The sequence below is a fragment of the Pongo pygmaeus genome, chromosome 20, assembly GCF_028885625.2.
Source record: "Pongo pygmaeus isolate AG05252 chromosome 20, NHGRI_mPonPyg2-v2.0_pri, whole genome shotgun sequence".
NCBI lineage: Eukaryota > Metazoa > Chordata > Mammalia > Primates > Hominidae > Pongo > Pongo pygmaeus.
The window spans coordinates 18,109,099-18,122,135 of record NC_072393.2 but is presented as its reverse complement, the minus strand read 5'-3'; the positions used below and the strand labels follow the sequence as shown (position 1 = coordinate 18,122,135).

General features: G+C 54.3%; 1 protein-coding gene across 1 annotated transcript in view; it reads left to right on the top strand.

The window, feature by feature from the left end:
* The first annotated feature begins 1,381 nt into the window (after nucleotides 1-1,381).
* UNC13A (unc-13 homolog A) overlaps nucleotides 1,382-13,037 on the top strand; it is an 89,245-nt gene continuing 77,589 nt past the window's right edge. The window contains exon 1 of the mRNA XM_054465978.2: nucleotides 1,382-1,531. Coding sequence (XP_054321953.1) covers nucleotides 1,510-1,531 — 22 coding nt within the window. The 5' untranslated portion in view covers nucleotides 1,382-1,509. The remainder of the gene's footprint in view (nucleotides 1,532-13,037) is intronic.

Below are 13,037 nucleotides of genomic sequence, written 5' to 3'. Positions count from 1 at the left end.
TTGTGAGGCAGAACTTGTTATCATATTCATTCTACAGGTGTGGAAACTGAGGCACAAGGAGATCACAAGACCTGCCCAAGGCCATGCTTGTGATGACAGACAGAGTTGGGTTTTTGAACAATGGCCTCACTCAACTCCATGCACATTCTGCATTTATGAAGCTCTTTCTTGTGGGCTGGGGGCAGGAGACCCTGTATGGCTCAGCCTTTCATGCTAGTTTAGGTGCCGGTGATAGAGCGAGCAGGTTGCCGGGCAAGGGGCCCACATGGAGCTGCCCAGTTAGATATGTGGGGAGGGGGCAAGGCTCAGTGGCTCAGGTCTGAATCCCAGCACTTTGGGAGGCCGAGATGGGAGGATCACCTGAGGTCAAGTGTTCAAGACCAGGCTGGCCAACATGGTGAAACCTCGTCTCTACTAAAAATACAAAAAACAAACAAACAAACAAACTGGGCATGGTAGCATGCACCTGTAGTCCCAGCTACTCGGGGAGGCTGAGGCAGGAGAATCTCTTGATTCCAGGAGGCAGAGGTTGCAGTGAGCCAAGATTGCGTCACTGCATTCCAGCCTGGGCTACAGAGGGAGACTCCATCTAAAAAAAAAAAGTGGGGAGGAATGGCAGAGTTTCGTTGGGGTCAGGGCCCAATCAGAGGAAGGGATAGGGGCTGGGGGAGTCCAGAGAGGAGAAACAAAGGCTCAGCTTGGGGCAGTCAGGGAAGCCTTCCTGGAGGAGAGGATATTCAGACAAGACATGGATGGATGAAAAGGAGTTCAGAGTGTGGGCAAGGACCCATGGGCTGGATGGCTTAGAGACATAGAAAGACCTAGACAGGATGCAGTAGAGCTGCAAAAAGACTACAGAGAGAGGCTAAGAGACACATGACTGAGAGAGAGCAGTGGACAGAGTCAGAGGAACAGAGACCCAGGGAGAGAAAGAGACAAGGCAGCAGAGTCAGAGAGACAGAGACGTAGAGACAGAGGAAGAGAGATACTCAGGGAACAGGACGATCTGCCCGGTGCTAGTGCCGGGCGTACACACAAGAGCTTGCATTTGCCTGTACTTGCTTGAGTATTGCAGGGAGGCGTTTGCCCAGGTTACCAGGGCAGGAATGTCCATGCATGGGTGGCGGGGGCACGTGCACCATTTCAGTGCAGGTGGAGGTCTGCACAGGAGGAAACCTGCTTGGGGGCCGCCGTCGCCCCTTGTCCCCCTGCAACGAGGAGGTGTGGGGCGGGGCGCCCCTTCCCGGAGCCAGGCCCTTTAACGCCCCCCCAGCCCGCAGCGCCCCCGCCCCATCAGGCGTCCCTGGGCTCCGCCTGCCTGCCCCGCATCAGCGCCACGTCAGGCGCTGTCCGCGCCCCCGGTGCTGAACCAAGATGGCCGGTGGCGGCCGGGCCCCGGCGTGAGCCAAGCGCGGGCTGCAGCCGGGAGATGCCCCAGCCCAGCGGCCGCTGAGCCCGACCCGACAGAGCCGGCCCGGCCGCCTCCGGCCCGCCTGCGAGCCCGGAGACATGTCTCTGCTTTGCGTTGGAGGTAGGAGGCGAGGCTGGGGGTCCGGGGACCCGTGTGGACGCGGGCTGGGGTCGGGGTCCGCGTGGATGCGGCTCCTAGGGGGATCTTGGGGGTTGACCCGAGTCCAGGCGGCTGGACTTTTGAGAGGGGTAGCCCTTGTCGACGCAGCTGGGCCCCGGAGGGGGTGATCCGTGTAGACGCGGCAGGGCTCTCGGGGGTCCTGGTGGCCTCTGCTGGAGGGGTCGTGTGGACGCGGCTGAACGCGGAGACCCGTGTGGACGTGAACGGGTATCCGGGGTTCTACCCGGAAACGGTCTAGACTGGGGCGTCTGTGTAGACCGGGTTTTTAGAGGGTCAGTGAGGAAGGGTCTGGATTGGGTAGTTTGATTGAAGCCTGCAGGGGTACTTGGAAGGGGTCTGGTGTTGTGGGCTGGGTTGCGGGTCCTCATGGACTCGGACCCGGCTGGAAATTCGAAGGAGAGTGCGGTGGGAGGGTTCTCCAAGCCGTGGGGATGTAAGATATAGGTAGAGGGGCTTGGCCATCAGGGCATTCACGAGTTCTAGGACTCTCCCAGCCCTGGGTGTAAAGAGGACTGGAGTGGGGGGAGTGTGGAGACAGGAGACCCCTCCCAACGTCCAGAGAGGGCTGTGACTAGAGGTCTGGGGGCGCTTTTCCAGTTAACTCTTTGGCCTCCCGAGTGAGGGGGTTGGAGGAATGTCCAGAAGGTCTTCCCGCTCCCAGCCCCCTCCGGTTCTCCCAAACACGTTTCAGGGCCTTCTCGGCAGGGAGCCTACTTCTTGGAAGAGCAATGTCCCCTGGTCCCCCTCCTGGCCCATCCTCACCTCACCCACTTTGCGCTGGAGAGAGGGAGGGAGGGAGACGTGAGGTGGGGGGGAGCTATTTTGGGGCCAGAACGCCATCTGCACAGAGGCCCACGCCCAGGCCCACGCTCTGCGTTGGGGTTGGAGGAGGGAGGGAGACGTGGGAGGGGCATGACCCCCCACCCCACACCTTTATGGCTCTGGGGTCGTGGGGAAGCCAGCCCAACCGAACCCAGGCGTTCTGGGCACTCGCGTTTGAGAACTCAAGCTCTGGGAGGCCTTGGGCGGCAGGGGTGGAGGTGGACCGCCGTTCCACGCCTACAGAGCTCTGAACCCCTGGTTCTTAAGGACCGGGGTCCCCCCGTCACTCCCACCCATTTCAAGAAGGCTGGGGTGGGGGAAGGGGTGTGTCTGCCAAGCCTGAGACTGCAGGCTTCGGGAGACCTCGGGAGACAGGAAGCGTGTGTGTGCTGAACTCCTGCTGCCTGGACACAGGGTGGGCAGGCCGGGGAGCCGGGAACCGCCCCCGCCGCCCCTCCTCCTCCCTCCCCTCCCCCTCGGCCGCTTCATTCACAAACCCTGCCCCGCCCGCCCGCTCCCCGCCGCGGCAGCTTCCGAGTGCAAATCAGGCCGGGCTGGGCCGGCGTGGACGCGGGTGTTCTTAAAGGGACAGGGACCTACTTTCTCTAAGCTCGTTTCTGCTGGACGGGGCTGGGGGTGGTGGAAGAAGGGTCCCTAGAGTCAAAGGTCAACTCCTCCATCACCTAGCCTCCAGGCCTATGGAGTTAGGGGAGTAGGGAAGTGAAGGAGACCCCTAGGCGGCCCCCACCGCCTAGGCCTGAGGACGGAATGGGAGGAGAATTTGAATGTCCAGACCCACTACTGACCTCTCCCCCTGCTCTAAGTAGCCGGGCTCTTAAAGGTGGCACTGGAGGAGGTTCCGACGTGGGTGTTCTTGGCTGACTCCTCTATCCTCTCTCTTCTCCCCCCAGCATCCCGCCCCACCCCGCCTCACATCCTCCAAGTTGGGCTTCTCTGGAAGGTTTGCCTAGTGGAGTGGGGGGGCGGGGATCTCACCCTTAACTCTGACGCAAACAGGAGGCTCGGCTGCGGGGGTGGCATTAAGGTGGGGGCAGCAGGAGGCAAGAGGGATGAGGCTTCCAGAAACAGAGACGTTGGGGGAGGACTGTGCTGGATTCTGTGGTCTTTATAGGGAGGGGCCCGGCTGAGTGGAGAGGCATCGCTGGGAGGGGCAAGGCTGGGGAAGAGGTTGACAAGGGTGGGAGGTAAGGCCCTCAGGTGTAAAGGGAGGTGTGAGGTTGGAGTGAGGACGAGTAGGAGGCAGGGAGGGATGGGGAGAGGGAGAAGTGCTGGGTGAGGCCAGTCTCCCAGGGAGAGGTGGGATGGTGCTCAGAGAGGGGAGGGGCTGGGATGGTTGAGCACCAGAGATGTTGGGGTGGGCTTGGCAGGAGTGAAGCTAGGCTGAGATGAGTTGCCGTGTTGCCTGAGCTCAGCTGAGGAAATACCTGCCCCCCTCCCCTCCACCGGGGACCCACAGGAGTTTGCCAATCCCTACACACATTCATACCCAGACTTGTTCCTGTGTGGACACAAATGCTTAGGATGCATGTAGGCTCTACGCAGACCATGTGCCTGGGAAGGCACATTCCATAGGCACACGTGTGTACTCAAACGCCTGTGTGAACACAAGCATACACGTATATATAGGACACAGTCTGCCGCTACAGATATAGTCCCAGCAACACACGTGTGAGTGTGTGTGTCTGCCAGCACGCATATAGATGTATACACGTGTCTGATGAATGTTCACAATATATATGTCACATAAAGATCCACCCATGTCCAGCCGAGCGCGGTGGCTCAGGCCTGTAATCTCATCACTTTGATTTTGAGAGGCCAAGGTGGGCAGATCACTTGAGGTCAGGAGTTCAAGACCGGCCTGGCCAACATGGTGAAACTCTGTCACTGCTAAAAAACACAAAAAATTGGCCAGGTGTGGTGGTGCGCACCTGTAGCCTCAGCCACTCGGGAGGCTGAGGAAGGAGAATCACTTGAATATGGGAGGTGCAGGTTGCAGTGAGCTGAGATCTGCCACTGTACTCCAGCCTGGGCAACAGAGTGAGACTCTGTCTCAAAAAAAAAGATTCACTCATGTCCTAACACTCAGACATGTACCCATACATATCTGTTAAGGTCCCCAACCCCATGAAGCACACATATATTCATATAAGCATGTCAAAGCCATGTGTGTATGCACATGACAACACATGCCTGGACATTCAAAGCAGCCCCTTTCAACAAGTGGATGATGATGCATACAAGTAAATACACATTTGAGTATTTCATTGCACACAAGTGCATACATGTATGCAGATAAACAAATACAGCTGCCACAGAATTGCATCCATGTACACATGCAAACATCAATATGTGTGTTTTCCACCTAACATATCACCCACAAGCTCACACACACCAGTGTGTCTCTGATGTAGTGACACCCCACTCCTAGACACACATGAGCAGACTCCCACCTGCACTTAAATGGTACACATACTCTGCACACATGCACACTCATATCCATGTACAGGAAGGCACCTGCCTGCCCTGGTAAGATGAGCCAACTACTGCTAAATACCCAAGCAAGTACAGCCAAATGCAAGCTCTTGTGTATACACCCAGCACCAACACATAGCAGACCACCCTGTATGGTGTATGGGCCTTATCTCTGCTCCCCTTCATTTATTTATTCATGTGGAGCCCCGCTGCTCCCCAACATCTTAATCCACTCACTAGGTCTTGGCAGGATCCTGAGGCTGTGAATGGCAAATGCCACCTGGTTCCTTCATGAAGTCACTCATTTTATTTACTCAACAAGCATTAATTGAGCACCTACTGTATACCAGGCACTGTTCCTGGCTCTGGGGACCCAGCCCTATTCCTAGCCACCACCCCTGCACCTCCCATGGGGTTAGAATGAAAGAGATGAGGGAGGGTTAAGGGAGCTGAGGAGTGAGGTATCCAGGGCTCTCTTCCTCTGGGAAGCCTACCCTGATTCCACCACCACCATTTACTTGAGTCTCAGAAGATGTGATGAGGGGGAGATAAGCATGAGGGAGATGGTGGTCTGGGTGGAGGGAACAGCATAAGCAAAAACATGGTGGTGTGAAGGGTCGGTTCCAGATCTTCCTATGTGCCTCACAGCATTTTGCACAGGCCACTTGATGTTTCATTTTGTTTTGAGACAGAGTCTCACTCAAAGCCTGTTACTCAGGCTGCAGTGCAGTGGCATGATCTTAGCTTGCTGCAGCCTTGACCTCCAAGGCTCAAGTGATCCTCCCGGCTCAGCCTCCCAAGTAGCTGGGACTACAGGCATGCACCACCACACCCGGCTAACTTTTGTTTTTATTTTTTTATTTTTTTGCAGAAACAGGGTTTTGCCCTGTTGCCCAGGCTGATCTTGAACTCCTGGGCTCAAGTGATTTGCCCTCCTCAGCCTCCCAAAGTGGTAGGATTACAGGTGTGAGCCACCACGCCCAACTGATATTTTAAAGGCTCCATAAACATTTTATGAATAAATGACATGAACAAATCAGTGAATTTAGGTGAGGGTGGGTTTGCTTCACAACTTACAATAATATCAACAACAAACCCCATTTATCCACCTTTTTGTTTGTTTGTTTGTTTTGTTTTTTTGAGACACGGTCTCACTCTGTCACCCAGACTGGAGTGTAGTGGTGTGATCTCAGCTCACTGAAACCTCCACCTTCCGAGTTCAAGCAATTCTCCTGCCTCAGCCTCCCGAGTAGCTGGGATTACAAGCACGTGCTACCACACCTGGCTAATTTTTGTATTTTTAGTAGAAATGGGGTTTCTCATCTCTACTAAAAATACAAATACATCTCTAGTGGCCAGGCTGGTCTCGAACTCCTGACTTCAAGTGATCCTCTTGCCTCGGCCTCCCAATGTGCTGAGATTACAGGCTCGAGCCACCGTGCCCAGCCCAGCATTTCATAGGCATGATGTTAAGGATTTTTATGCCCATGCCCTCTTTAACTCTCACAGTAGCCCCATTGTACAGATGAGGAAAACTGAGACTCAGGGAGCTTTAACAACTTGCCTGGTGTAACAGAGCCAGAGGTGGAGCTGACTGACTCCAGAGCCTACTGGGGTTGGCAGGAGAAGGTTGAGCCTTCTCTCAGCCCCCAGGACCTCGGAGACAGCCAAGTCCCTTCTGTGGAGTGAGGATCTGCCCTGGGATTGCCTTCTTCTTTCTACTTTTTATTTATTTGAGACAGAGTCTGGCTCTGTTGCCCAAGCTGGAGTTCAGTGGCAAAATTTCAGTTCACTGTAACCTCCGCCTCCTGGGTTCAAGCAATTCTCCTGCCTCAGCCTCCTGAGTAGCTGGGATTACAGATGCACACCATCCTGCCCAGCTAATTTTTTGTATTTTTAGTGGAGATGGGGTTTCACCATGCTAGCCAGGCTGGCCTCGAACTCCTGACTGCCAAGTGATCTACCTGCTTTGGCTTCCAAAGTGCTGGGATTACAGGCATGAGCCATCGTGCCCAGCCAGGATTGCTTTCTTCTTTCATGCATCTAGTAAACAGACATGTCACAATCTCTCCATTCATCGGGGCTATTCCCGTGCCCCTTGCCTAAGAAGCCTTCACACATCCCTCCGTTCCTGGCTACTCAGTCCCTGATACCCTCCAGCTAGGAGGAGCTGCATCTAGGTCTTAGCTCCTACCGTCCTCATGGGATGCCCTCCAGAGTTGCATCTTCAGGGCTGCAGCCTAACCCTTTCCCTAACCTGGCCTCACTTTTCTTCCACATACAATGGACCTCTTCTGCAAGGTGCCAATAAGGGCATCCTGGGTCCAGTAGGCCTGAGTGTGAATTCCTAAATCCACCACTTCCTGGCAAGTCCCACATCCTCTGCATTCCTTGGTGTGCTCATCTGTGGAATGGGCACAGGAGTAGCACCCACCATCTATGTTTGCCAGAACTCTCTAATGAGGCTTGCAGAGCCCTTGGCATGACTCCTGGCCTATGGGAAGGCCCAATAATCGTGAGCAAAAGACATGAAAAATCAATGATGGGCCGGGCGCGGTGGCTCACGCCTGTAATCTCAGCGCTTTGGGAGGCCTAGGCGGGCAGATCTCCTGAGCTCAGGAGTTCAAGACCACCCTGGGCAACATGGTGAAACCCTGTCTTTACTAAAATACAAAAAAATTAGCTGGGTATGGTGGTGCGCGCCTGTAGTCCCAGCTACTCAGGGGGCTGAAGCACGAGAATCGCTTAAGCCCCGAAGGCGGAGGTTGCAGTGAGCCGAGGTCGCGCCACTGCACTCCAGCTTGGGCTACAGAGTGAGACTCCGTCAAAAAAAAAAAAAAAAAAATCAATGATGATGTTTTTATTAATGGAGACTAAAAGCTTTCTGGAAGGCGGTTCTGAGTGCAGGACATTTCTGAGAGTCCACTGCATTCTGGGGCCTGAGGAGCGCTCCAAGAGGGGTCCCCAGGGCCACTCGCAGGAGGGAGCCGAGTTCATTGAGGGTACAAGGGTGGGACCGAGCATTCAGCACCGTGGACAGCGCCTGCCCGCGCCGCTGGGGGACAGCTCTTAGCTCAACCTCCCAGGATTAATGGAGGAGGTGACGTCATTCCTTCCGTGAATTACTATTTAATGAGCACCTACTATAGGCAATGCCTACTTCTAAGTGGTTCATGGTAAACAACACACACAGAAATCCCTGATTCCTGAAGCTCTCTGGAACTCCAGGTTCTTGGTGTTTTTTACACTGAAGTCTGGCTCTGGTCTATTTGTGTCAACGGAGGATAAGGGTCCTCATTTAGTCTCTCCCAGATGCGAAACCAGCAGAGCTGAGGTCTTTTATCCTAAAGCCCATCCATCTCCCGCTGAAATGCCCTCCACCAACATCACACACAAAACGATCAAATCTCCTATAATCTATTTCTGGATTCTCTATGCTTCCTCCCCTCCCCCAAGCTAATCCTGGGGCGGGTGGGCTTTCAGAAGCCCTAGACGGCTGGATCTCCACCTCCTGTCTCCCCACCCCATCCCACGTGGCAGGTCAGGGAGCAAGTGCCCCAAGACTGGAGTCCCACTTAATTAGAATCCAGGGTCAGTCAGCCATGTGGTTCATGCCTATAATTCCAACACTTTGGGAGGCCGAGGGGATCCCTTGAGCCTTGAAACCAGCCATGGCAACATAGTAAGACCCCATCCCTATTAAAAAAAAAAAAATAGCCAAGCATGGTGATGCGCACCTGCAGTCTCAGCTACTCGGGAGGCTGAATGGGGAGGATCACTTGAACCTGGGAGGTCAAGGCTGCAGTGAGCCATGATCACACCACTGCCCTCCAGCCTGGAGCCTGGGCAACAGAGAGATACCCTGTCAAAAAAAAAAAAAAAAAAAAAAAAAAAAGAAAAAGAAGAAGAGAAAAGAAAGAAAAAGAAAAGAATCCAGAGTATTCAAATCCTAGAATCCAGGCCAGGGACACCTTTACAACACAACCAAATAATAAAAACAGTAAAGCTACCAGTAATAATAATAATAATAGTATAAATGACACTATAATCATCATTCTGCAGAAGGGGTGAGGGAGGAAGAGGAGGGAAGAGGAGGAGAAAGGAGAGGGAAGGGAGATCAGTCACTCCGTCTCCCCATTTTCCAGATGCAGAAACTGAGGCGCGAAGCCAGGCTGCAGGGGTGTCCCGCAGCCTGAACTCCTGCCTCAGCCTCCCCGGCTACGGCCACTACATTCATCAGTCAGCGCTGCTGAGGGGCCCCAAAGACCTTTGAAGCCGCATGACGCGGTGTCTTCACCCGCTCGTCGCTGGGGACAGCAGTGGGCACCCCCCTATCCCTGCCCCCCTGCCCGCCGGCGCGCCGCCCACGCCCTCCGCGCGCCCACGCTATAAATAGCCTCATGCGTGTGACCCGAAGCCCGCTGGGGAAGGGTGGCGCTTCCGCCCCGCTGACCCTGATACCGCAACCCGGCACAGGCGGGGAGGTGGCGGGATGTGACGACGAAGACGGTGACTCAGGGACCATTTACTGACCGGGGAAGACAGGGAGAGAGACTCGGTTCCTTCTCTGAGCCCCCTTCCTCCTCCAAGCCCCTCCCCCTGAGACCACCCTCCCCTCTGCGCCCATCCACCTTCCCGAATCCCCTCCCTCACCGCGAAACCCATTCCCTCCTGAGAACCCCCTCCCCACTCTCGGCCCCCTTTCCTGTCCCCTTTTCCCTCTGAGACCCCTCTCCCACTCGGAGCCCCAGTGATGGAAAATCGTGGATGTCCTCACCCTTGACCTCGGCAGGGGGCTAAGGGCAGGAGCCTGGCTTCAGCTTTCGGAGGGTACAGCCCTCCAGCCGGTCCCCAACTGCCTGAGGACCCCAACGGAGACCATTCCCCTCCAGCCAAGAGAGGCTGCGGGAAGGAGCTGAGGCTTAGGGAAGAGGAGCTGGATTGACCAAGGGAGGGGTACAAGAAGGGCAGAGACAGTGAGAGAGAGAAGGAGAGAACAGAGACCAAAAGAAGACGACCAGAGTGGAGAGAAATAGAACAGGGAGGAGGGAGATGAGAGACAGGGATTGGGAAAGAGAGAGAGAGAGAGAGACAGAACAGATCAAGGAGCTACTGGGCTCCCTGCTGAGCCTAAATCCATGGTTTATAAAACGGGGCACAGTTGGAAGAGCTTCAAGTGAGCCCAGCCCAGGCTAGACCCCAGTGAGCCCCTTGTATCACCCTCTAGAGCCTGTCACTTTCCCACCCCCATATGCATCCCTACTTTTCTCCCCCAACTGCCTCTCCTCTCCCCAGTGTCTCCTCCACCTGCCTGCCTTCCCTGGTGGAAATCTTTCCCTCTCTCTCTTTTATTATGATTATTATGATTATGATTATTATTATTATTATTATAATATATATATTTTGAGACGGAGTCTTGCTGTGTCAACCAGGCTGGAGTGCAATGGCGCGATCTTGGCTCACTGCAACCTCTGCCTCCCGGGTTCAAGCGATTCTCCTGCCTCAGCCTCCCGAGCAGCTGGGACTACAGGCGTGCACCACTACACCCAGCTAATTTTTGTATTTTTAACAGAGACGGAATTTTACCATGTTGGTCAGGCTGGTCTCGAACTCCTGACCTCATGTGATCCACCCACCTCGGCCTCAAAGTGCTGGGATTACAGGTGTGGGCTACTGCGCCTGGCCTCTCTCTCCCTTTTAAATTATTATTTTTAGACATGGGCTCTTACTACATTGGCCAGGCTGGTCTTGAACTCCTGGGCTCAAGGGATCCTCCTGCCTTAGCCTCCCCAGTAGCTGAGATTATAGGCATGTGCCTCTATGCCTGGCACTCTCACTGTCTCCTTGTGTCTCTGTCTATTTCTCTCCATCTGTCCAGACTCTCCTCTCTTGCTTTCAGGCCCATCATTTCTTCCTCTCTCCTCTCCCTTCCTCTCCCTGTATGAGTCCCTCCAGCTGTGGGTGCCTTTCTCAGCCTCTGTCAGCGTCCCCTCCACTCCCGATGCCGTCACATTCTACCTCTTGCCCCTTCCACTGCCCAGCCCCTTCACAGAGAGTCCCCACGCCTGCAGGCTGGACCTCCTCCAGGAGCCAGGCCCAAAGCTCCTGCTGGGTACATTCCTGAGTGTTCCTGAGCCTCTTTCAGTCCCAGGGGTGAGATGCTGGGTGGGTGCCCTCCCTGGGGGCTGGGTGGGGCCGAGGATGTGAGAGAAAAAACCAGACCTAGAAAAAAAAAAAAAAAGGCAGAGATGGAACCAGAGACAAAGGCCCAGAGAGAGGGGTTCACTTGCCCAGGGTCACACAGCTCTGGAATCTGAACCTGGCTCAAACCAGCACTCACCTCTCTCAAGGCCTAGCCAAGGGCTGCAGTGCAGTGGCACAATCTCGGCTCACTGCAACCTCTGCCTTCCAGGTTCAAGCGATTCTCCTGCCTCAGCCTTCCGAGTAGCTGGGATTACAGGTGCGTGCCACCACGCCCTGCTAATTTTTGTTATTTTAGGAGAGACGAGGTTTCCCCATGTTGTTCAGGCTGGTCTCAAACTCCTGACGTCAAGTGATCCACCTGCCTCGGCCTCCCAAAGTGCTGGGATTACAGGCATGAGCCACCGTGCCTGGCTAGGAACAGACAGTCTTTACCGACGTGTTTAGGGCCATCGCACTTCCCCCGGTCTTCACAGGAATTCTCTCTTCACTGGCTCCACTCAGGTGCCTTTTGTGAGACAGAAATTCAAGCGATGAGGACAGAGATACAAACCCGGGATGGGAGGCTGTGACATCTGCCCATAGAAACACAATTCTGTTTCTAGGAATTTATCCTTCAACTCGCTAGTACATGCTCTTCAAGACATACTGAAAAAACATGAAGGATTAGAACAGTGGGTGTCGAATGCTACCATTTGTCTTGGAAATCAAGCAAAACGAACGTGGGTATGGTTGCCGACGCATGGACCATCTCCAATGGTACAAGGAACTGCCAACGTTGATTGCATTTGGGAGGGAGATGAAGGGCTGGGATGGAAAGAGCTTTATTCTCAGTGTCTCATCTTTTGGTTGTTTTGGATTTTACAACATGCGCATGCATTGCCTACACAAACAAAGACACTAATTTGAAAAGGAAAAGGGGAGAAGAAAAGAGGGAGGAAAGAAAAGGGGCCGGTGTGGCGGCTCACGCCTGTCATCCCAGCACTTTGGGAGGCCAAGGCGGACGGATCACCTGAGATCAGGAGTTTGAGACCAGCCTGGCCGACATATAGTGAAACCCTGTCTCTACTAAAAAATACAAAAATTAGCTGGGCATGATGGTGCACGGCTGTAGTCCCAGCTGCTTGGGAAGCTGAGGCAGAAGAATTGCTTGAACCTGGAGGTAGAAGTTGCGGTGAGCTGAGATGGCACCACTGCACTCCAGCCTGGGCAATAGAGCAAAACTCCGTCCCTCAAAAAAAAAAAAAAGAAAGAAAGAAAGGAAAGGGAGGGAAGAGCTCAGTGTGGGAGAAGATTGGGGGTGGGAGTAGGGAATTAATGGAGGAAAAAGATGTGGGGGACAAAAGCAAGGTGTGAGAGGTGTTGGCAATGGAACTGAATACCTGTTGAGACGAGCCAGGAGGGGGTGACATGGCTTTGAATGTCTTGGGGCTGTGGGATTATGTGAAATGTGAGAAGACTGAACCTCAGTGGGGTGCCTGACATATATTCAGGTTACACCTCCCACAAGCAAGTGGGGCTGGACAATCTCTGTCAACCTTCCAGCCAGGACCCAAGTGTCTCCCCGTACATTACTTTTGGTTGTTGTTGAGACAAGAGTCTCACTCTGCTGCCCAGGCTGGAGTGCAGTGGCATGATCTTGGCTCACTGCAATCTCCGCCTCCTGGGTTCAAGTGATTCTCCTGCCTCAGACTCCCAAGTAGCTGAGACTGTAGGCGCCCACCACCACACCTGGCAAATTTTTGTATTTTTAGTAGAGACAGGGTTTCACCATGTTGGCCAGGCTGGTCTCGAACTCCTGACCTCATGTGATCCGCCTGCTTCAGCCTCCTAAAGTGCTGGGGTTATAGGTGTGAGCCACTGCGCCTCGCCCTCCACATGCATTTTGAGAGCCAGCTCTCTGGGTTGCTTTGTCCCACCTCACCCAGCC